This window comes from Ochotona princeps, chromosome 13 (assembly GCF_030435755.1).
Source record: "Ochotona princeps isolate mOchPri1 chromosome 13, mOchPri1.hap1, whole genome shotgun sequence".
NCBI classification, from domain to species: domain Eukaryota; kingdom Metazoa; phylum Chordata; class Mammalia; order Lagomorpha; family Ochotonidae; genus Ochotona; species Ochotona princeps.
The window spans coordinates 8,123,996-8,149,278 of NC_080844.1; the positions used below are offsets into that span (position 1 = coordinate 8,123,996).

General features: G+C 45.9%; 2 protein-coding genes and 1 pseudogene across 2 annotated transcripts in view; 2 read left to right on the forward strand and 1 right to left on the reverse strand.

Annotated features, from left to right (window-relative positions):
- The first annotated feature begins 714 nt into the window (after positions 1-714).
- On the forward strand, positions 715-882 carry LOC101533809 (mitochondrial import receptor subunit TOM7 homolog). The gene has a single exon (XM_036495917.2). It carries the CDS (start codon positions 715-717, stop codon positions 880-882), a length of 168 nt encoding a protein of 55 aa, XP_036351810.2.
- Positions 883-7,145: 6,263 nt separating this feature from the next.
- Positions 7,146-25,283, reverse strand: part of SHLD2 (shieldin complex subunit 2) — a 29,209-nt gene continuing 11,071 nt past the window's right edge. Inside the window, exons 3-9 of the mRNA XM_058671938.1 lie at positions 22,315-22,422; positions 19,987-20,181; positions 19,566-19,700; positions 16,396-16,602; positions 11,503-11,731; positions 8,484-8,599; positions 7,146-7,470 (exon numbers count right to left, since the gene is read on the reverse strand). Coding sequence (XP_058527921.1) covers positions 7,229-7,470; positions 8,484-8,599; positions 11,503-11,731; positions 16,396-16,602; positions 19,566-19,700; positions 19,987-20,181; positions 22,315-22,422 — 1,232 coding nt within the window. The 3' untranslated portion in view covers positions 7,146-7,228. The remainder of the gene's footprint in view (positions 7,471-8,483; positions 8,600-11,502; positions 11,732-16,395; positions 16,603-19,565; positions 19,701-19,986; positions 20,182-22,314; positions 22,423-25,283) is intronic.
- LOC105941718 (phospholipid hydroperoxide glutathione peroxidase-like) lies at positions 22,591-23,232 on the forward strand (annotated as a pseudogene).

A 25,283-nucleotide genomic window follows, 5' to 3' on the forward strand; every position in this document is an offset into this window, starting at 1 on the left:
ACAGCGGATTAATTCCCATATAGGCACCACTTCAAGTCTCAGCTGCTCCACTTCTGGTGCAGCCCCCTGCTTACATTCCTGGGAAAGCAGTGGAGGATGGCCCAAGTTCTTGGGTCCCTGCAGCCCTGTAGGAAGTGCCTGGCTCCTGGCTTTGGATTAGCTCAGCTCTAGCCGTTACACCCATTTAGAGAATGAACCAGATGAAGATCTCTCTCTCTCAATCTCTGCCTCTCTCCTTCTCTGTATAACTTGGCCTTTCTAATAAAAATACATAAATTAAAAAAGAAAGAAAGAAAGAAAGAAAGAAAGAAAGAAAGAAAGAAAGAAAGAAAGAAAGAAAGAAAGAAAGAAAGAAAGAAAGAAAGAAAGAAAGAAAGAAAGAAAGAAAGAAAGAAAGAGCTTTCACTGGGGTTGACACATTGGCTCAAATAGCCACTCCTCTGCCTATAAGCTGCAGCTTCCAGTATGAGCACCAATTTGTGTCCTGGCTGCTCCGCTTCCCATCCAGCTCCCTGCTTGTGGCCTGGGAAAGCAGTTGAGCATGGGCCAAAGCCTTGGGAGCCTGCTCCCATATGAAAGACCTAGAAGAAACTCCTGGATTCAGATCAGCTCAGCTCCGGCCATTGAGGCCACTTGGGGAGTGAAGATCTTTCCATGTCTCCTCTCTGCGATTTTATTTTAAAGCCTTTTGCTTCCCACCGCCTTGCCGCTGTCATGGGGAAGCTGAGCCAAAGAGCCAAGCAGCGGCTGCAGCAGCTCTCCAAAGGAGGCCAGTGTATCATCCCCTGCGGAATTGTCTCTCTCGTGGTCTGCCTGGATTTTAAGAGGGGTGCAGATCCCGGAATGCCTGAACCAACTGTTTTGGGCCTAGTCTGGGGATAAAGGACTGTTTCTTCATCCGGACTCAGAAGCAGTCATCAGAAAAGAGCAACGTGGAACATGTCTGTTCTGGCTGGCACAAGAGCCGGTATACCATTTAGTCACCAGACCAATGATGGCACCATGTGGCACAGGGCTCTCCCTTGATGCATCTGTGGCAGAATGGAACTTCTCCTGACTTGTTTATGATAGATTGGTGAAAATAAATTTTTTTTAGATATACCTGAAGCATAGGGTGCAAAAAAAACAAGGTAAGTGCTACCAAATTCTTTTTTTTTAATTCTTTTTAAATTTTTATTGGAAAGGCAGATATACAGAGAGGAGAGAGAGAGAGAGAGGAGGATCTTCCATCTGCTGATTCATTCCCCAAGCGGCCACAATGGCCGGAGCTGAGCTGATCCAAAGTCAGGAGCCAGGAGCCTCTTCTAGGTTTCCCACACGGCCGCAGGGTCCAAAGCTTCGGGCCGTCCTTGACTGCTTTCCCAGTCCACAAGCAGGGAGCTGGATGGGAAGCAGGGCTGCCGGGATTAGAAATCGTTGCCCAAATGGGATCCTGGCACATGTAAGACAAGGACTTTAACCTCTAGGCTATTGTGCTGGGCCCGAAAATAAATATTTTAACAACAAAAAAGATTTTTCCTTGAAATCTTCAGGTTTTTTTTTTTTTTAAGAGTAATTGATTTATTTGGAAAGCATTTTCATGGCAAGGAAGAGAGCCTGAGCACTCCTGCCTCTGCAGACTAACCCCAGGGACCACCCTAACGGAATCTTCACCAACTCTGTTATGCTGACCTACCCCACCTTGCTCCGTGGGTCCCCAATGCCACCATCATCTCCTTCGTGTCGTGCCCTGGCCCCACACTGCCCTCTCCAAGGGACTGAATGGGCTTGTTAGTCTGACGTTTGGTGTGCTTCAAGCCTAACCGTGGTGGAGCTGTGCAGGGACCAAGAATTCCATGGCCTGCCAGGAGGCAGAGGGTCAGGGCACAGGCTCGTTGATGCCCTCTGTTGGGTTCCCCCCTAGAACCCCAATATCGGCACTTTCCAAAGGCCCACCAGACACTATGATCAGATTCAATTTCATCAGTAGCATACTAAACCTCTGCTTATGGTGCTGGCATCCCATACAGATGCCAGTTCGCGTCCTGGATGCTCCACTTCTGATCCAGCTCCCTGCTAATGGCCTGGGAAAGCAGCAGAGGATGGTCCAAGTCCTTGGGCTCCTGCACCCACGTGGGAGACCTGAAAGAAGTTCCAGGTTCCTTCAGCCCTGGCCATTGCAGCCATTTAGGGAGTGAATTAACAAGACAGAAATTCTGTCTCTCCTTCTCTCTGTAACTCTGCCTTTAAAACAAATGGTCCATCTTCTCTAATCCTTGGGTCTTTTGTGGATGTGTTAACAATTCTCCAAGGTATTACAGCTAGTCAGAGATGCAAGGTCCAGCTAAGCTATACAAGTGTGGCTTCAAGGGAGGAGTCCCTGGCTGTAGGGTCTCAAGGCTACTGCTGAGGACAAGGCCACCATGACAAGGTTTTTGTTGACACAGCCATTTGCCAGGGATGTTACATTCTTTGCTGGAATTTCTGCGGGACTATCAGGCACCCTGCTGTTGTAGTGATGAGCGGAAACAATGGTTTTCTCACCCAAGTCCCTAAATCCAGCAGAACCGCCCTGAGGCCTTGTTCACAGACTGCCTGGGGAGCTCTCACCTCCAGGGGGAGGAGGATTATGCTGCCTGCTGAACCAAGATGTAGGACAAAACGGGCTTGCCTGGCCCAGGAACTGGGATGGTAGTCACAGCCACGTGGGCCTTTGGGGACGGCAACAGAGATCTATGGGGGAGCAGCTGGGCACCAGCCTGGCGCCGTCCCAGACCCTCCTGGGCTGCTGGAGCTGGAGGGAGGAGAGGAAGCCCTGATGCCACACACCCACTGCTGCAGGCACGGGCGGGGGCTGGGGGAGAAGGGGACGCTCCAACCTGACCGGAGCTGGAAGGTGAGGCTTCCTCCAGAGACTGCACGCTGACAATTTAAGTGCTGGGAAGAACCTGTGTTTGTAAATAGGAGCCACTGGGATAAACTGTCACCTAACAGCAATCAAAATCCCACAGTACTTGCCCTGGATATTGTCCCAAGGGTGGGAAGAAGCCACCTGCCAAGCACATTTGAACAGACAACCAGAAACAGAAGCAGTGACATAGCTGGTCAGTGACAGTTCCTTAGCCTGGCTCTTTCAACACGATGGCTCTTTCATCACACACGGGGACTGTGCTAGCTGCCTGTGGCAGGGTTTGCTGACTGATGAACTTCCAGGGAGTGGGTGAGTGGATGCTGACTGGAATATGGTGGGGGCATAGTGTGGTGTGTCTGGGAAACCTGTCAGGAAGGGCTGAGGGCTTGATTGGCAGGTGGGGCCAGGCTGGCCCAGGGGTGGGCAGGGCATTGCACTGTGAGCTGGGCTTCATATCCAGCCCCAAGTTGCAGTCACGACCTCTCACTGTGCCTCTACCACCCTCTACTGGTCAGCTTCCCACCCAGCTCCCTACCTGCGGCCTGGGAGAGCAGAGGAGGGTTCAAGTCTTTGGGCTCCTGCATCCACATGGGAGACCGGAAGACGCTCCTGGCTTCAAATTGGCTCAGCTTCAGCTGTTGCAGCTTTTTGGAGAGTAAACAAGCAGCATATGAGAGATATATCTCTCCTTCTCTGTAACACTTTCCAATAGAGAAAGAGAGGGAGAGAGAGAATGAATCCCCTTGGAGGCCTTACATTGCCTGGGCAAATTGTATATTAAAACTCTGGCCACAGTTGAAAGAGCAGAGCTGAGAGGATGCTAATTTTGGACTTGAATTTTATTACCCAGGAGAGAAATCAATGCGAGAAACCTACCACGTTTTTGAATCCCAATCTCTGTCGACACTAGATGGAGCAGTTGTTTCTCCATCCCTTTAGGAAACCTCAGCAAACCTTCTCCCCAACCCCGTTATCACCAGGCACTGTGAAGAAACTCACCAATGAAGGCCTTGGTTGACCTTTCTTTCCTGTCAGGTCTACACAGGAAAATGTCCTTGTGTATGTACACATTTCCACACTAGTGTGCTTCTGCGCAGAACTCTCGAGGTTAATTCCTAGGGAAGCCAAGTTTTAAAATCCTGTGTTTGAACAGTGGCGTGGATGTCTTTGTCCTCCAGCCACATGGCTGTGGCTGGGAGTACCTGTACCTGCCCAGACTTCCTGCCGGGGATCATAGCTCCCCATGCAATGCTACTAGGCAGGGGGAGGGTACTGGGCTTGTGGGCTGCCAGAGTGCCAACTGGCACCAGGCTCCACCTATTGGCCTCTTGCGGCAAGCTCTGGGGTCTTGGGGGTATGGAATTACTGCCTAGGAATATCCATGGATAAGACCATTGTACATGTAGTTGAGGAATGGATCCTGAAGGACATAAAACAACAGGGCCACTGTACCTGCAGGTAAGTAGGGGACTGAAACCTGGTGGTTTGGAGGGGAGAAACCTAAAGATATTTTGGGGTCAGACTTATGCACCAGTGCACATGGAAGTCCTGGCTTGGGCTTGTTAGCATGGAACATGGCTGACCACCACACGCCAGCGCACACACAAGCTATGGCTGGGGGCCTATCTGGCAGGGCTAGATCCCAATACCTCACAGTGACTGTTGGATCAGGGGATGGGTCACATTAGACTGGGCCATGACACCAACCAGCACACAAGAAAACCAGGTCCAGGGGTGGATTCTGTGGGGGATATGTGGGCCCAGCCTTATGGAAATACAAGTCCTGCTGGTTAGCTTGAGAGTTGGGATGGCGATGGGCTGAGCTAGCCATGACCATGGAACTCACCGATGCTCACTGGTACTGGGGCTGGGAGTATGCAGGGCAGGTCCAGACTGCAGCACCCACATGAGCACCCTAAAACTGAGTGTGGGGTGGGCTGGGCCGCACCAGCTCATACAAAGCCCGGGACAGATGGAGCAGACCATGTTGGATGAGGGCCAAGCACCTGCTGGCATGTGTGAGATCTGGGTCTGGAAGTGGTCTGAGTGGGGGAACCTGGGAAACTCCACTAGTGGGTCATAGCTCCCATTGATGAGCACGTGGTTCAGGCCTGGGTGTTGGGCAGACTGAGCAGTGTAGATCCATCAATTAGCAAGTGTGTGAGTTGGTTTTGGAAGAGAGCAGACCAGGTGGGGTCGAGCAAACCATAGCCCACTGGCAGGTGCAGAAACCAGGATGGAGTGCAGGTCATGCCAGGATAGGCTGCCACACCTGTTGGTACACCTGTTGTTGGGTGTCTCTCAGGATTCATTCCTCGCCTACACGTACAGTGGCCTTATCCATGAATGTCACTTATCCAGCGCTGTCTGAGATCCATCCTCAGCATGGTTGCTGTGGATGGAGGTAATTCTTGGACCTTGGGCTTGGACAAGCCAAGGAGCCTCCCCCCAACCTAGCAATGTTTCATGAGAAGCTAGGAGCCGTAGCAGGAATCCTGTGCTGGCATGGGTACCCCCAGCCACCCATGCCATACTGCTGCTCAGACTTGATGAATTAAGTTATTTTCAGGCAATATTACTAATCTGTCCACACTGAACATGCACCAAACTTACACCCAAGGGTTTAGATCCAGCCCTGTGACCCTATTTGCTACAAGCTTCTCTCATGGGCAGAATGAAAACAACTGCAAGATGCTTGCTGGGAAACTCAAGAAGGCACTCAAATGTGAGACATGAACTAATTTATGAGCTGAAATATGACCTTGTGTCCTTTATTTTCAATGTATTTTAAGGAGGGAAATGCTGGTCTCACACACTTTTAAACATAGGCTTTTACAGACAAATCCATTATTATGTTCAGCTATAATCAAGAAAATCATTTCAGGCCCAGTAAGATGGCTCGATTGGCTGATCCTACTCCTGCACATGCAGGGATCCCATGCTGGGTTATGTCCCGGCTGCTCCACTTCCCATCCAGCACCCTGTCTGTGGCCTGGGAAAGCAGTCAAGGACAGCCCAAAGTCTTAGTACCTGTGTAGGAGATCCGAAGAAGTTCCTAGCTCCTGGCTTCAGATTGGTTTAACTCCAGCAATTGTGGCCAGTTGGGGAGTGAGCCAGCAACTGAAAGATGTTTCTGTCTTTCCTGGTCTCTGTACATTTTCCTTTTGGGCCTGGTGTGGTAACCAAGTGGCTTAAGTCCTTGCTTTACATACAGCATGATCCCATCTGGTACCAGTTTGTATCCCTGCTGCTCCACTTCCCATCCAGCTCCCTACTTGTGGCCTGGGAAAGCAGTTGAGGATGGCCCAAAGCCTTAGGACCCTGCACCCGTGTGGGAGACCTGGAAGACCCGGAAGACCCGGAAGAGGCTCCTGACTACTGGCTTTATTCAGATCAGCTCAGCTCCAGCTGTTGTGGCTGCTTGAGGAGTGAACCAGTTGACGGAAGATCTTTTTCTCTGTATCTCCTCCTCTCTGTATATTTGCCTTTCCAATAAAATAAATAAATCTTTTTAAAAATCTGCTTTTCAAGTAGGAATAAATAAATCTTAAAAAAAATAATTTCACATTGAATTCACAACTATATGAAGAATGAACAGACCGAAGACTCTTTCCCCCTAACACTTTGCCTTAAATTTAAAAACAAACAAACAAACAAAAACAAAAAACAACATACAACTCCAAAATATGAGTGAGGGAAAGTACCGAGGATGCATAAATATAGTAAGGAAGTGATTTCTGAGCACATGTCTGGCCCGTTTGTGGATGCTCGTCTCTAGGGTAGTGCCTGGAATGTAACAGATAAACAGTGAACAAGTGTGTGGGCTCTGACCTCCTACGGGTCTGCTCCCTGACTGCCTCCACTGCTGGATCACTGCTCCAGAGGAAAGGAAAGGGCCAGGGCTGGTGCTATGGCGCAGCAGGCTAAGTGAGCCTCCCCCTGTGGTGTCGGTGTCCCATGTAGGTCCCAGTTCGAGTCCTAGTGGCCCCTCTTCCCATCCAGCTCCCTGCTTGTGGCCTGGGAAAGCAGTAAAGAACAGCCCAAGGCCTTGGGACCCGGCACCTGTGTGGCCGATCCAGAAGAAGCTTCTCTCTCCTGGCTTTGCATAGGTTCAGCTCCGGCCATTGGGATCATTTGGGGGAGTGAACCAGTGGATGAAAGATCTCTCTCTGTAATTCTGTCCTTCAAATAAAAATAACATATATTTCTTAAATATATATTTTAAACTTCATGAAATTTTCATAGAAAAATAGTTTTAACACAACTCTGTTTTTAAAATATATTTGTTTAAAAGTCCAAAAACCCAGTCAATTCATTTACTTCAGGAAACAGGTCATCTCAGCATATCCTCCTGGAAGGGCCGCCATGTCTTCTCGAGGCCTCAGGAAGGGCCCACGTGCCAGGCATCGTGCTGCCGGGGTGGAAGTCCAGCAGGGAGAAATCCTGCTGCAGCGGGAAGCTGTTTTCATCTAACACAAAAAGGCTCTGAATCTTCAACACACAAGGCTCCCCGCTGGCAGCCAACAGGGAGTGCAGCAGGTCTGCAGCAACCATCCCATAGGTGATCTCTGAGGAGGGCACTGAGGAAGATGAAGACAGAGACAAGCACTCAACATGCAGCTAGACACACACACACACACACACACACACACTGCTTCCCCGGCTCCTTGTGTCTCAAGCCCACTTCCAAGTTCTTTCCCAGATCTCTATTTCTATTTCCCACTTACTGACAGTCACGTAGACTGACGGCTGCACAAGAAAAGCAGGTGCAGGCGATACGCTGTTCAGACAGGAAACGGCTCCTGTCACAGCACAGCTTCCTGAAACAACATGCTGTTGGGGCTGCTGCCGTGGTGTGTCAGGTTAAGCCTCTGCCTGCAATGCTGGGATCCGTGAACCAGCCTGGTACAGCCCTGGTCACTGCAGCTATCTGAGGAGTGAACTGGTTGGTAGAAGATTCTCTGTCTCTTCTCTCTCTCTGTAACTTTGCCTTTCAAACAAAAAGTACATCTTTTTTTAAGAACAAGTAGAGCATCTTCATTTTGTTCTTAGCCACTCACTATCTCTGGCAGGATGAGCTATGATCTAACAAATCTTCTGACAATGGGCTATGTTCACACACATGAGGTCACGTGACCGTTTACTCAGCCAGTACAAAAAGCTAGGTCCTGGTGTTTTTGGTGACCCACTGGAAGTTGAAGGGGCACTTGGGAGCTTCCCTTAATTCACATACTAGTTATACAATCCTCCTGTGAATTAAAAAATCCAGACAGAAGCTGCTTTCATTTACAGCAGCTCCAGGATGCCGCCTCCACACCTGAACTAAGGGCACTGCCCTGGGAAGCTCTTAGTGGTGTGGTGCTCAGTACCTATCACTCAGTCAAGGCAGCCCTGGCCCCACCACGCCCCGCCCTGCCCGAAGCAAGCCCTCGGTAGTGCTGTGCTCAGTACCCATCACTCGGTCAAGGCAGCCCCCTGGCCCAAGCCCTGAGCAAGCCCTTGGCGGCACCGTGCTCAGTACCCATCACTTGGTCAAGGCAGTCCCAGCCCAGCCCCAGCCCGAGCAAGCCCTTGGCAGTGCTGTGCTCAGTACCTATTGTTCGGTCAAGGCAGTCTGGGGAGATGTTGAGCAGCATCTTCTCCATCAGCTCCGAGCCAACATGGACGTGAACCTTACAGTTTCCGTCAGCCACGGTCATCAAGGCTGGCCTGCAAGACAGTGGAGAACAGAACTTAGACATCTAGTGACAGCAGGGGCGCTTTGCCCACAGAGCTACAGCAGGCTCCCTGACTTGCCCCTGTCACTCAGCTAATGGTTCTGGGTCCTTCCCTCCAAGCTTTCTTTCTCTATCCATCTACGACTTTAGCAGCCACAAACACCTATGATGCCCCATGGACGTGCTAGGTTCTGTGCATGTACTAGTGACCAGTCTGGCTCCTTCACTCCAGGAACTTCAGTGTTTAGTGCAAAATAAAAAAATATGTTTTTTTAAAGATTTTTTTTTTACTAGTAAGAGAGGAGGAGAGACACAGAGGAAGATCTTCCATCTGCTGATTCCCTTCCCAGTTGGCTACAATGGCCAGAGCTGAGCCAATATGAAGCTAGGAGCCTGGAGCCTCTTCTGGGTCTTCCACATGGGTGCAGGGTCAAGGCTTTGGGTCATCCTTGACTGCTTTCCCAGACCACAAGCAGGGAGCTGTGTAGGAAGTGGAACAGCCAGGACATGAACCAGCACCCATATAGGATTCCGGAGTGTGCAAGGTGAGGACTTTAGCCACTAGGCTATCATGCCAAGCCCAGAAAATACACTTTTAATGGGGGTGCCAAGGTGGTGCAATGGAGAAAGGGTAGACTTTTCAAAAAGTCATTTTGGGACAACTGGTTGAACTTGCATTAAAAAAAAAAAAGATTTATTTTACTCATTTGAAAAGCAGAGTTAGAGAAGGAGAAACACACAGACAGAAAGAGATCTTCCTTACTGGGTCACTTTCCATATGGCCGCAGTTGCTGGGGCTTGGGCCAGACCAAAGCCAGGAGGCTGAAACTTCCTCTGGATCTCCCACAAGGTGTAGACACTCATGCTCTTGACCATCCTCTGCTGCTTTCCCAGGCAGATTAGCAGAGAGCTGGATCAGAAGCAGAGCAGCTGGGACTTGAATCAGTGCCCATATGGAAAGCCAGAGTCTCAGGCGGTAGCTTTACCCCCTACACCACATGCTGGTCCTCCTTCCTCTACTGTCAACCCAATTTCCTATTAATACAAACACTAGAAGGCAGCAGGTGATGGCTCAAGCACTTAGGTCTCCCTAAACACGGGAGACCAATGGAGTTCCTGGCTCTAGACTTCAGCCTGTCTCAGCCCCAGGTGTTGCAGACATTTGGGTAGCAGATCAGCAGATCCACTCTCTCCGTCTTTCAAATAAATAAAAATAAACTTAAAACAACAAAGGAAGAACTAGTCAAATAGGTGTTGACTGTAACTTGGGTAAATTAGAGGAGGAAAAGAAGTAGCGATGGATGAGGAAACATTAAAACTGCTGCCTTACCGGAAGCAGTGTGAGTGGCAGGGAAGTAGAATGAACTAAATGACTCTTAACAGGAACATGTACAACATGGAAATCACTTATCACACTTCTGAGGGGTGTTAGCAGTTGATAAGAATTCCATTTTATTACTATGCTATATATCATGCATCTTAATTCAAACTTCTTTTCCATAAAAGAAAACTTTCAAAGCAATAGGAAAATTAATTCATGTACCTATAATATAAATACATAGAAAGAGAAATAAGGCCCATGAGTTAAGACTCTATTCTTATTCTTGAAATACACCACAATGATGTAATGAATATATGTGTATTTGGCTTTTATACCACAGTATTTAGAAAACATTGTGCTACTTAATAAATAAAGCATGTAATTTATGAGGTAAAAATAAATGTGTTATCCACAACTGTGAATATTTGTTATCTGAAAAATAATGAGTTTTTCACTGAATTTGTTAGTAATTTTATTGAATACTGATTTTCTATAATCTATGATAAGGGTAAGAAAACTGAAGTACATTATGTTCAGACATCTAATTTTCTTCTACAACTCAGGAAAGGATCATGTAACACCTTTAACCTTTTTGTAAAGATTATTTTTATTGGAGAGGCATATTTATATAGAGAGAACTGGCAGGTTCACTCCCCAGATGTCCACAATAACAGGAGATGGGCCTCTCTAAAGCCAGGAACCTGGAGCTTCTCTCAGGTCTCAAGTGGGTGCAAGGGCGCAAGGACTTGAGCCATCCCTTGCTGCTTTTCCAGGCCATTGGTGGGCAGCTCGACTGGAAGTGGAATAGCCAGGACTTGAATCAGCGTACACAGGGATGCCAAAACCACAGGCAGAGGCTTGACTGACTATACAGAGCCAACCCCCACATCTTTAACATTTGAATTCTGATCATATGGTAAGTGGGTAAATGAGTTATTTATGAACCATTTAAATCTCACTTCAAGATTTAAGCCAAGTAAGAATTTTTTTTTTTTTTTTTAGTGTATATAACAGTTTGAAAACAGTAAAGTCAGCCCAGCATGATGGCTCAATTGGCTAATCCTCCCCTTGCAAGCACCGAGATCCTATATGGGTGCTGATTCATGTCCCAGCTGTTCAACTTCCCATCTAGCTCCTTGCTTATTATGGCTGGGAAAGCAGTAGAGCATGGTCCAAAAGCCTTGAGAACTTGTACCTATGTGGGAGACCCAGAAGAAACTCCTGGCTCCTGGTTTATGATCAGCTCGGCTCCAACCACTGTAGCCATCTGGGGAGGGAACCAGCAGACGGAAGACCTCTCTGACTCTCCTCTCTGTAAATCTACCTTTCCAATAAAAATGAACATATCTTAAAAAAAAAAAAAAGGAAAACAGTAAAATCTTCCTCAGTACCTGCTTTAAAATATTTTTTGCTTTCCTAAATCACTATTTGTTACTCAGGAAGTATAATTTTTTCTCTTGGAATAGCTCCACTTTGCTGTTGTAAGAAAAGGGCTGACCTACTAAACTTTCTAGTCATTTCTTGTCCTATACCGACAACATTTTCCATGACACCAGCATGCTTCATTGCCTTACCTGTAGTATACCTTCTTCATCGTACATGGCAAGCAGTTAAAACACTGCTTGTAGATCTTGTTCTCATCTCTCTCTAGTGCCAATGCGCACTTGGCACAGCCGGTGTATGTGACCCGGGGAAGACAAGAGAAGACCCTGTGCAGGGACGTGAGCGCATTCAGGGTGATTGTCTCAGCTGCTGCGCCAGGAAACACCAGCTCTAAAACCCGGGCTTTTATCAGGCTCACTCCTAGACAAGGCAGACACAAAGGAACACCCTAAATTCTGGTCCCAAACCAATAGCTTACACTGTTTGAAACAACGTCACTTTTTATTCCTATTTTCCTGCCTGCTACCACTGATGCTCTCATGTACGTTAAGCACCCACGTGAGCTCTGAGACTCCTGGTTTCCTAAAAGCTTAGTTGATGACTCAGCAGAACCTCTGTCACCGGCCTCCCACCCATTAAACAGACACCATCTGGGATGTGCCAGACAAGCTTCCCTGATTGGTCTCTGTCTATGGAAGACTGGTCTACAGGAGCTTATCTGAGCATCACTCTCCCTTCCTCTCCATTTTTATCTTCAAATCTCTCTCAGCCTTCAGATGTGCTTCTTGTCCTGTGGGCACTAGAGCATTCCAGGGCAACACTTCATCCTGCTGGTCTCAGAGTACAGTGGAGGCTCTGCTGCTCTCACCTCTCCCACTTGTTTTAGCCTTCCAGTGCCCAAGATGGCTCATCACCTCTTCCAGCCATGCCCTGCACCCCAAATTAGCAGGAGCGGGCAGCAGCTGTGTGTGTAATGACCCACCACAGAAACGCTGGATTACAGAAACACCATTAAGGAAGGAATTCCACCAGTTTGGAAGATGGTTATCATTATCCCAGTACTGTGTAAATATACATGCCTCTTTGAGAAGGGGCTCGGTGCAGTAGCATAGTGGCTCAAGTCCTCACTTTGCATGCGCTGGGATCCCATATGGGCGCCGGTTCTAATTCCGGTGGCCCCACTTCCCATCCAGCTCCCTGTTTGTGGCCTGGGAAAGCAGGAGAGGACGGTCCAAAGCCTTAGTTCCCTACAAGGAGGCAGAGCCTGTCTTAGCATCCCTCTGGCTGCTGGTAAGCAAGCAGCTCGTGATTTCCTAAAGTGCCCCCAGCTTCATCCCCAAGCCAGAGCGGTCATGCCCTTGGCACCATTGTTCATCAGTACTGTAGTCTCCTACTCGGGTGCCAGCCATGCGGTTGTTTATTTTATGTTTACATCTAAGCTGGGCTCATTAGCTGAACTATATGATCTGACTATTCAAGCAGGCGTCTGGAAAACAGCAACATTATCACCTGGCACTTGGCTGAGGAACAAGAGACTGGCCTCTTGCTCACATCCTCAGATATAATAAAAAAAATTGATCTCTATTCCTGATTTCTGGCACAAAATTCTTCAGACCCCTTTGATAGACGTGAGATGACTGGTAACTGGGAGCCAACAGGTGGGGGGGTCAGGAAAACCACAGGAGGACTAGAGGGTTTGAACTTGCATCGCCTCCTCCCTTCCTCCGGGGGAAAGGGGCTGGAGACTGAGTTAAGTACCACTGGCCAGTGTCTTAATCAAGCCTGTTTCCTGGAACCCTGATAAAACCCTAGGTGACAGGGTCTGCAGAGCGGCTGGGGTGGTGAGCACAGCCGTGGGCTGAGGGGTCAAGCCCTGGGAAAGGGCACAGTATACCAACGCTGCTCAGTCCTGTGCACCGTTCCAGCAAACGGTCACCGCCCAAAGGAGACTGTGGGCACTCCCAATTCTGTGAAGTCAGACAAAAATGTGGGCATCTGGCCACTCAAACTCTTCAACTTGACAAGTCAGACACCACCTTTGGGTGTGTGTTCTCAGAAGTACACTGAACTGTGGGACACCCAGTTGGAGTCTGGGAAATCGGGTAACTGGTTGTTGGTGTGGGAAAGAAATCTGGCGTCAGCAGTGTTGCAGTTAACACAGTTCATACTGGTGGAACAACATAAGAAGCCTATCAAATGCATGAATCAACAGTTCAGAAGACACTGAACAACAGACAGCAGAGGAGAGTGAGCCCAGGCGACAGGAGACGAGAGCCGTAAGCCCGGTGATGGCCCCAGCTCACAGACCAGTTTCTGGCTACACTACTGACTGGGAAGCCGACTCCAGCCAGACTCAGATAGAGTGAAGTGTGGGGTTCGGAAGGCTGACGTGGCTGGGAGTTCTCAGCACAGGGCACAGGGCAGCTGGGAGATGCAGCCAGCCAGGACGCTACAGAGCGCAGCTGAGTACCATCTAGCAGCCAAGGGGGGAACTGCCCACTGGAAGCAGAACAATGGGAAAGCACCCATATCGATGACCTCAATTTCTACCATAAGTAATGAGAAAAGGTTGGGGCTGGCCCTGTGGCGTATCATCTGCCTGCGGCACCAGCATGCCATACAGCCTCTGGTGTGTGTGCCAGCTGCTCCACTTCAGGTTCAGCACCCCCTGCTTGTGGCCTAGGAAAGCTGCACAGCATGCAGCCTCAGGTCCTCAGGCACCTACATGGGAGACCTGGAGGAAGTCCCCAGCTCCCGCCTTTGTATTGGCTCAGTTTTGATTGCTGCAGCTATTTGGGGAGTGAACCAGCCGATGGAGCATCTCTGTGTGCCTCTCTTGTCTTTCAAATTTAAACAAGTAACAAATACTTTTCCATTTTTTTTAAAGTGAATTCCAAGTAAGCAGGAGGAAATGATAAAGATCACAGCAAAAATCAATACAATAGGAAAGATAAAAATAGAGAAAAACCAGCAAAACCAAATGGCGGTTATTTGATAAGATCAATGGAACCGATAAAACTAACCACATTAATCAGAAAAAAAAAAAACAAAGAAAGAAGACACATAGTGTCAGTATCAGGTGATAGTAGTATCACTACAGACTGCGCAGGTATTAAAAAGGATAATCACATAATATTATAACTTAAATGGCACCACAGTTTTGTGGCTAAGTCAGCAGTTTTGAAGAAATGATTCCATTTCTTGAAGGCTACTAACAACCAAGCTCACTGAAGCACGGAGTATAGACAGCTGAGCAGCATTCCACAGCTGCAAATGACATCTGTTGTTTCAATTCGGAATCAGCATTTTTTTCTGTCTCTAATTATAAAGCCCCAGTGAAACCTACTTCCTACTAAAATTATATATTCATCAAGTGATTTTGCTTACTGCTTTCTCTCTTCATTCAAAAGTCTGTGGCATTTTGAACACTAAGTATATTTATTAAAAAGATTTATTTATTTTTATTTTAAAGTCAGATATACAGAGAGGAGGAAAGACAGAGAGGAAAATCTTCTGTCTAATGGTTCACTGCCCAAGTGAATGCAAGGGTTAGAGCTGAGCTGATCCGAAGCCAGGAGCCAGGAACTTCTTCTGGGTCTCCCACATGGGTGCAGGGTCCCAAGGCTTTGGGCTGTCTTCAACTGCTTTCCCAGGTCACAAGCAGGGAGTTGGATGGGAAGTGGGGCTGCCGGGATTAGAACTGGCGCCCATATGGGATCCTGGAGCATTCAAGGCGAGGACTTTAGCCGCTCTGTTATCAAGCTGGACCCAAGTGTATTTTTTATAACTTCACTCAAGATAAATTACTTAAGGGCCCAGTGCGTAGCCTAGTGGCTAAAGTCCTTGCCTTGCACACATCAGGATTCCATATGGGTACCAGTTGGTATCCCTGCTGCTCCACTTCCCTTCCAACTCCCTGCTTGTGGTCTGGGAAAGCAGTAAAAGATGGTCCAGAAGAAGCTCCAGGTTCCTGGCTTCAGATAAGCTCAGCTCTGGCCACTGTGGCCGCTTGGGCAGTGAACCAATGGACAGATCTGTCTCTCTGTAAATCTGACTTTCCAATAAAAAAAAAAAAATTCAGTTCCCTGATAATGTGCCTGGGAAAGCAGCAGAGGATGGCCCAAGTCCCTGGACCCCTACTATCAATGTGGAAAATCTGAAGGAAGTTCCTAGCTCCCGGTTTAAGCACGGCCCAGCCTGTCACTGGGCAGGTGAACCAACAGAAGGAAGATCTCCTTCTCTCACTCTGTCACTCTCCACACCTTCTCGCTCCTTAACTCTGCCTTTCAAATAAACAAACACATCTTTTTAAAAAGTTATCACAAAAGGCATTTTTCTCTTTGTATACTTTTTAAGGTTTATTTATTTATTTATTTATTTATTTATTTATTTATTTTTGGAAAGGCAGATTTGCAGAGAGAAGCAGAAACATACATCTTTTGTCCACTGGTTCACTCCCCAAATGGCCGCAACAGCTGGAGCTGAGCTGACCTGAAGCCAGGAGCCTTTTCCAGGTCTTCCATGTGGGTGCAGGGGCCCAAGGCCCTGGGCCAGCCTCCGCTGCTTTTCCAGGTCACAAGCAGGGAACTGAATGGGAAGTGGAGCAGCTGGAACACTAACCGGTGCCAACACGGGATCCCGGTACCTGGAGGTGGAGGATCAGCCAGCTGGTATGCTGCTAAGGGATGAATTCTATCTACACTCACCACACAGAGTTTGGGAAGTATGCCATTATATTTACAAAGCAGTAAATCAATGTCACATGGCTTATCTTCACAACTGTGCCTAGATGATAGCCAACTGATTTCCTAAGATGTTTAGGCTCCAGTGAAGGTCAGCCTTTTTCTATTTCAGACTTACCAGAGGATGAACTGCTGGCAACTCTACACCAAAAAGCATTTTAACTGATCCCTAATACTTAGAAATTAACCTCAGAGGACCAGAGGCAGGAAGCTAAGAAGTTGCTAATATCTGGGCCAGCTGTTTGCAAGAATGTATACTTCATTTTAATATTCAACTATACAAATGAAAGCTTCTTTGCATATACTAAAACTAGCAACATTTTAAGTATATAAAAATCTTACCTGAACGCTTATCTTGTAGCTGAGTTGCTAAGTCTGACAGCTTCAAAAAGGAGGGTGTGCGTTTTTGAAAATTTTCTTTGAATGTAATCGCCCTTACATCATCATCAAATAAGCACTCGCAGGATGACCAGGGTGTGGTATGCAGTTCCAGGTTTTCTAGTACACAATTACGCTGAACAAAAAGATATTTAAATTCCCAAATACAATCTTAAACAAAAACAAATAAAAACAAAGAGTCACCAAAAAGGAAAAAGTCTAGGTTCAAAACCAGATTAAATACACTGGTCTGCTTCTGTTGGTTAAACACAAATTTTGTTACTGAAGAATTTGAGTATCAAGAGATAAAACATGGGGCCCACATCGTGGCGTTGTTTTTAAAGCCTCTGTCTGTGATGCCAGCATCCACTGAGGGCACTGGTTCAAGTCCTAGCTACTCCACTTCTAATCCAGATCCTGTTAATGGACTGCGAAAAGCAGTGGAAGATGGTCCAAGTGTCTGGGCCCTGCCACCTACACAGGAGACTCGGATGAGCTTCTGGCTCCTGCCTGGCCCAGTGCTCCCAGGCCACACGCAGGGAGCTGGATGGGAAGTAGAGCAGCCAGGACACAAACCAGTGCCGATATGGGATCCCGGTGAGTTCAAGGTGAGGATTTCATCCACTGAGCCATTGTGCTGGACCCAAGGAGAGGTTTTCTAACACTAATTTTTCTGATAGCAACAACTCTGGTTGTAGTTTCTTACTTATTTCAGACCATAAATCTAACTCACTTTACTCATTCACCTCTTCAGTGTATTCTTCTGGGTTTTTTCCCAGTGCAGAATTGTCAAACAAATCAGGTATTCATCAGAGCATCATTACACAGAACTACAGCAGAGATATTCCAAGTTGCTACATAATAGCCAATTATTATTTTTAAAGTAGCTTTCTTATTTTATTGCAGAATGTATGTAAGAAATCACAGACATTAAGTAAATAAATAAAAAGCAGCTATAATCTTAACATTCTAAAATGAAATAAGCGTTGATGCTCTTGTAGACAACCTATTTTTTTATAAAGATTTATTTATTGGAGAGGCAAATTTCACTGAGAAAAAGATCTTTCATCTGCTAGTTTATTGACCAAGTGGCCACAATGGCGAGTTGAGCTGATCTGAACCCAAAAGCCAGGAGTTTCTTCTGGGTCTCCCACATGGGTGCAGGGTCCCAAGGCCTTGGGCCATCCTCAAATGCTTTTCCAAGCCACAAGCAGGGAGCTGGATGGGAAGTGGGGCAGCTGGGACATGAACAGACACCCATTTGGGATCCTGGCCCATGCAAGGTAAGGATTTTAGCCACTAGTCTACCATACTGGGCCCCTTATTTTGGATTTATCTGAGCTTTACTTAATGTGTCAAATATATGTTTTTAGGCCACTAAGTGTCATTCTAAGTATCTTTAAAAATTACAACATATAACACACACACACACACACACATACATATATGTGTGTAATGTATTAAAACTACAGAAACAAATCAAAATCTTAAATTATATTAATTCTCTGCTTTGGGATTCTGTTTTTTAATTTTATTATTATTACTATAAACCATACTATTTGAAAGTATAAACACTTATGTAAATGATCTTCAGAAATTTAAATTCCCCCCTAAAAAGGAATTATCTTTGGGAATTGAATTGGAAACCATAATTTTTAAATGCTGGCTAAAAATAAATAAATGCTAGATGCACCTTAAAACGTGCATCAGTAAGTTCCCAATAGTAAGCACAACAGAATCATGCAAAGATTGTGATGTCTCTTTTACTAACCAAATAACTGTGAACCTTAGAACATCCGCAGTGAGCAGGTCGTGGCCCGCCTGAGCGCAGCCCCAGCACCCTCTGACCATCCTGTCCAGCATGCTCCACACTCATGCCCCTGGCCGTGACACGGAGGTCAATGATCATGGCTACTTACCATCAATACATGTTTGCCAGATTTCCTAACTGAACAAATACCTGCCGCTGTTTAATCCCAACTTAAAAGTCAGAAGTCAGACTTATCATGAATCCTAGTTACAAGCTATTAATGATTAAGGGAAACAATGTGACACATCCTACCCTGGATGACTACCAGGACTGTAGAAGTTTGGGAAGAGACATTAATGTCTTCAGGTAAAATGTGATGGGCCATGCCCTGAATCAATGTTTAATTTTGCAGGTAAAATCACTTAAATCCACTAACCAAACTATCCTTCACTGTTAAAAGAGGATATCACAATATAAAAAATGAGAAATCATAATATTTTACTAGAATATCAACTAAATTTAATTCATTACACCATAAATCATTACGTTTTAAAATATAACCATGGGTCACACTTTAAATGCTAATTTTCGATGGGTGGCTAACAGTGAGTACTTTTAAAACAATTTGAGGGGCCAGTGCCAAGGGCCTAGTAGGCTAAGCCTCTGCCTATGGTACCAGCATCCTGTACAGGTGCAGGTTCGAGTCCCCGTGATTATGGCCTGGGAAAGGACGGGTCAAGTCTTTAGGGTTCCTGTGTCCATTTGGGAAACCCAGAAGAAGCTCTAGTCTCCTGGCTTCGGTAAGGCCCATCCCTAGCCATTGTGACCACATGGGGAGTGAACCAGAACATGGAAGACCTCTCTGTAACTATGCCCTTCAAAAAAATAAAATTAAATCTTTAAAAAAAATACCCTAGAGGTGAGACAAAATGAAGTTTTAAAAAATTGGAACAAAACTCTGAAACACTAACTTTTGAGCAGTAACTGTGAGTAATTGTGATTTGAAAGTTAATGTACTCTGCTAATACTTGATCAGAGAGCAACTCATTTTTTGAGAGTACTATGCCTGAAAAAAAAAAAATCAGGAATTTTCCCAGAACTAGATTTTTAAAAAAATACTATCTGAAGGAGACCAAATTTTAACTGAAAAGGTAAAGTGGTAGACATGTGAATAAACAGAAGCCTTTACTCTGACACCATTAATTATAAAACAGTTTTTAGTTTTTAGACAAAAGGCTTAAAATGACAGAGAGTGGCAGAAGACTCAATCATGATCACTCTGATTCCAACTATTGTCTCATCTCGTACTATCTCTTCACCCTAGGAACATAAGCATTAATCATTTACCAAACATAAATAGGCTAACCGGTTTTGGTGTGTTTACCTTTTTTCCTTTGAAGCTGAGGGTACCACACTGCTCCAGCACCCCACAACACCAGCACGTACTGTTGACCCCGGGTCTGTTCCACTGTTAACACAACCTTCCTTTGCGTCTGTCCTCTGTAACTGTAGGAAGCCTCTGGGAAGGGAAAGGAGATTCTGACCTGATGTGACAATCACCCTTTAGCATCTGCATCCCCACGGATGCCAAAACCCATGGATGATAACAGTGGAGGATTTGCATAAACTTATGCACTTCCTTCCACACACTTCAGTCTTCTCTAAATTGCCCAGAAAACTCAATGGAGAGTACATGCTACATACATGGTTGTTACACTATATTGTTCAGGGAATAACAACAAAAGGAGTGCGTCCTTATTCAGTATTCCTGTAACCTAAAAGAAAGGAGGTCCTCAAATGCTTACCTGTAAGTACTGTGATATCCACAACTTTTACCATTGCATGGACCAATGTATCAGACTGGAGTTGCTCCAATTCTACGAACTCTATGCTGTTCACCTTCTGAGGCCGTCTGTGAGGTAGGTCTCTGAGATAGGGATGTTTTGTAGACACATATGCCAGTAAGTCTCTAAGTACAACATCACTAACAATATTGGAATCTAAGGAAGGAAAACACACACACACGGACAAAGGATAGCACCGTTATATTTTCCTGACAACATACAGTATTTTCTTAGAGCTGTATTTTAAGTTATATATGTTGATTATATACAAAACCTGATTTCATCTCAATAAAACAGGTAGCTTGCTCTTGAATCAATTTAGATGTGAAAACAAAGCTTGATATTCCTAATCACAGGAAGCAATCACTAATCTCTCTAAATAAACTTGCTGTGTCCCCTTACCTCTTCTCTCTTGGGTTAATAATATTATTTCTCCTCTGATTAACCCAGCTGAAAACTCCCACTATTGTCTTGACTCCCCCAGTACCTTCCTAACATCCCTGCAGTCTGATGGGATCCTGTCTTCCTGCACTCGTTGGACACCAGCAGGCCTGCCCAAGGCCCCAGCACTTCACACCTGGAAGACTCCACAAACTGCCTAACTGCGTCTCTTCCTGAATACCCCATCCTCCTTCCCTTCTTAGGGCCTCATGCCCACCACTTTCAGCTGGGTGGAGGGCTGCCAGCCTCCTTGCTCCCTGCTCAGATGCCACACAGAACCACCACCACAGTAGCCCACCACGAACCTCCTCCCCGGATCTCACAGAGATTTTTATCTCCAACTCTCATCTGGCATTTAAGCCGGTGCTACACCAGTTTATTTCTCTTGGTTATAAGACTTGTGAATTAATTCCTCAGTCATTATGTCATTTAAAGGCCTTTTTCTCCTTCCCTTCTCCATTTCTTCTCATTTTTATTTATTTATTTTATTTATTATTTTTACTTCATTAATTACATTGTATTATATGACACAGTTACATAGGTACTTGGGTTCTCCCCACCCCTCCCCAAACCATTTCTTCTCATTTTTAAAAAATCAGGTATACTTACAACATACACACATATATATTTACAAATATATATTATATGCAATACATAGATATTGATAATACATGCAATAAAATGCAGTCATTGTAAAGAAACAGACTGATGAGTTTTGCATATGCGCTGTTAATTTGTCTGAAGAGATGTATGTTTGCATATGTGATTGATCTTGGTCAAAAACAAGATTTTGGGAAAAAAAAAACACACACTGACTGCAGAAGCCAGGAGCTGTGCTCTCCTCCTTTTTTTTTTTTTTTAAATTTATTTATTTTTATTGGAAAGTCAAAGAGAGAGGAGGAGAGACAGTGAGGAAGATTTTCTGTCCTGTGATTTACACCCCAAGTGATCTCAACAGCCGGGGCCAATCCGAAGTCAGGAGCCAGGAACCTCCTCCGGGTCTCCCACGTGGGTGCAGGGTCCCAAAGCTTTGGGCCGTCCTCGACTGCTTTCCTAGACCACAAGCAGGGAGCTGGATGGGAAGTGGAGTTGGTGGGATTAGAACCGGCACCCATATGGGATCCCAGCACATTCAAGGTGAGGACTTTAGCCAATAGGCCACTGCGCCAGGTCCAGCTGCTCTGCTTCCAATCCAGGTCTCTACTATTGCACCTCAGAAAAGCAACAGAAGCTGGCGCAAGCTCTGGCTCCCACCACCATGGGGGATGTGGATGGACTTCCAGACCTCTGGCTTCAACTTGGAACAGCCTTAGCTGCCCCTTTTCTCTATAAATTTTTCTTTTAAAGTCACACTGGTGCCTGGTATGACAGCCAAGTAGCTAAAGTCCTTGTCTTGCATGTGTTCTAATCCCAGCAGCCCTGCTTCCCAGTCAGCTTCCTGCTGGTGACCTGGAAAAGTAGTCGAGGATGGCCCAAAGTCTTGGGATCCTGCACCCATGTGGGAGACCCAGAGGAGGCTCCTGGCTCCTGGTTTCGGATTGGCTCAGCTCTGGCCGTTGTGGCCGTTTGAGGAGTTAATTCATCGGGCCGAAGATCTTCCTCTCTGTCTCTTCTCTTCTCTGTGTATCTGACTTTCCAATAAAAATAAATTAATCTTAAAAAAAAAAAAAAGAAAAACACCTATTTTTAAAAATTTAAAAACTTTAAAAATAAGCTATCATAAGTACTCCCCAGCTGTTTAGAAAACATTTAATAAAAGAACTATTTCAACCACAATCTCTTCTAAATGTTTACATATTTAAAATTTTTAGAGATTCTAAGAAAATGTTACTTTCATAAGTATCTTACATTCTTCAGGTTGCACTGATGAGTAAGTGCCGAGATTCAGCAGCTGGCTGGTAAATGTTGACTGGAGCACCGTCTCAGCCGCCCACCGATCTTCGTGAATGGTAACATCTAGAGGGGAGAGAGTCCTGGGCATGCCATAAACTCCTTCACATTGTGCAAACTGGCCAGTTGCAACGACAAAGTTCAGATTGTTAAATGACCTGCTAAGGACACAGAGTGACACAGAGCCAGCCAGAGTCTGAGCCCAGGAAGAGCACATTCTCCTTATCCAGATACATGTTCAGTGTTTCTGCTACCCAAGGTCAACCTCAGTATGAAAACATTAAACAGAGGTCTCGGAAATAAACAGCTGGGAAGCCAGCACTGCTGTGCAGGGCCCTAGGCCAATCCCGGCCTGGCGGGCATGTTGTGTGCATCCTGTGACAGACAGCTGGCACTGAGCATGCTCCTGCACAAGTTCTCAGCCAAGCACATGACGGGTGCATGGTTTGCCTGGACAAGTATGGATCTGGGTATGAATCATCAACAATGTGACCTCTCAATGAGGCAAAGCAAATACGAATAGTACTCACTCATCAACTTTCACACACGATAGGCTGAGTGTGGTTTGCACATCCTGGCCTTACCCTACAATCAGTTTGGGAAGCAGTAGCCAGGGAGTAACACCAAAATCAAAGAGTTGGCTGCTAGCTATAACGTCACATTCAATATGTACAGCAAGATCTGCATGAACATTGATGACACGCACTCTTTATGGAAGTGGATGAAAGTCCAGCAGAAGGTTAGGGGAATCCTGGGCAACACCATCAAGTGGATCTTCACCAAGTTCCTCAGCAACAAGAATGCTGTGTGGTAGAGTGGTACAGCCCCATGGAGGAGTCCCTGGTGACACAGAAGGACTTACCTTGCTATCTCTAGTCCCATAAGTGCCCTGACCTACCCAAGCCTTCTGCCTGTGTCCCCATTCCTTCCACCCAGCACCATGATGGCCCACCTCTAAACCAGCACACTTGTGAAGCCGGCCGGAGAACCTGCATACACCTGCCAGAGGAGGGTCACATGCTACTGGACGCCAGCTCGGCATCCCACATTGGCTGTCTTGTGGGAATAAAAGATAGAAACTTGGGCCCAGTGTGATGGCTCAGTGGCTAAATCCTCTCCTTACATGCACCAGGATCCCATACGGGCTCCACTTCCCATTCCCGTTACTCCACTTCCCATCCAGCTCCCTGCTTATGGCCTGGGAAAGCAATGAAGGATGTCCCAAAGTCCTGTGTGGGAGAGCCGTAGGAAGCTCCTGATTCTTGGCTTCAGATCGGCTCAGCTCTAGCCAAGGCAACCTCTTGGGGAGTGAACCAGCTGACAAGATATTTTTTTCTTTGTCTCTCCTCTCTGTAACTCTGCTTTTCCAATTAATATATATATAATATATATATAATGTATAAATATATATATATATTTAAAAAAAGAAACTAAAAAGAAGTAAGTCAAGAATAAGCAACTGAGAAGCTTCAAATCACACCCTAATCTGAACAGCGTGATGGAATCTCGCAAGACCTGCTCTGTCTCCACTCCCCACATGAATCATCCTCCGTTCTGGGTAATCACAGTGAACACACTACCTGCCCATGAGTCACTGCCTTAGTTATCAGATCAGCTGTCCAGGGATGGTAGTGCTCACGTGTGAGTAACCCTTGTCTTAATAATGGCCTCCACGTGCAACAGCAGCAATGCTGCTGAACTTAAAGACGTGCCATAAAGTGTCTCCTCCTTGGAGTGAAAAGATAAAGTTCTCCATTTCAAAGGGAAACTTAAAAATTGCATGCTGAGGTCAAATGCCATTCACCTTACCTCACCTTATCCTGAATGCAATGTATTACTGTACATCGTCATAAAAAGAAGGGAGAGTTCAGTTACTGAGTAAGATATTGAGTAAGAGAAAGACCACAGCTACAAAACCTTATCAGAGTATATTGTTATAGTCATGCTAATTTAGTTATTAGTAATCTCTCCCTGGTGCTTAATTTAGAAATTAAAGTTTCTAACAGATATATATGCACTGAAACAATAAGATACACAGGAAGCTCAGTCCCAGCTGGCTCCAGGTGTCCACAGGGTTCTTGGAACAAAGCCCCTGTGATCAAGGAATGAAGACCTCTTTTTATAAATAAAATAACAAACTGCTGCCACAGTCTTATACATCATTAGTATGAATGCTCATTCCTCCGTGGGGAAAAGCTTAATGGTATCTGTTTGCCTGAAGCAAATGTTACAGTACATATCTATGATAAACTAACATCAATATAACAACGTGTCCTTAAAGGACTCCATCACCTTTCCCTAAAGTGTATGGTCATCATCCACGTCAGACAGATGCTAAAAGTGAAGGGCCTTGGTAGCAAGAACACTGTCCAGTGGGAAAGCAGGAGCTGCAGGAGCTAAGATGGCTGGCAAAGAATCACCTAGTGTGGGTCTAAACATACCAGCAGGTAGAAAGAATCTAAGCAGAGCAAGAATTGTGTATTGTAAAGACAGAATGAGGGCTATCGCCCAGTTAGGATATAACCAGTATACAAGGTGTTATAAGTATGAAGATTGTGTTGACAGTAACAAAATCATGTGGAGACGATGGGAAAGGAAAACAAGAACACATGAACTCCAAGTGATGACTCCCACATTCACCCCACGGACTCTCCGCTTAAAGCCCACATATCTGTTACGGCCCAATGGACGCTCCTAGTTGGATACTCCACGGGCTCCTCACACTCACACTGCCCAAATGTGCCTTCCCTTTCATATCACCAGTCTCATTTGTTGGCACCAAGTTGCTAATCAGGTAAACTACCATATGAAGCCAAGTGTTATTTTATTTGCATTACACCACATATTCCTTGCACACCTAACAGGCCTTCTACCTCTGAATACACATCTCACAACGCAGCCAATGGTTCACTGAGAACATTTACGGC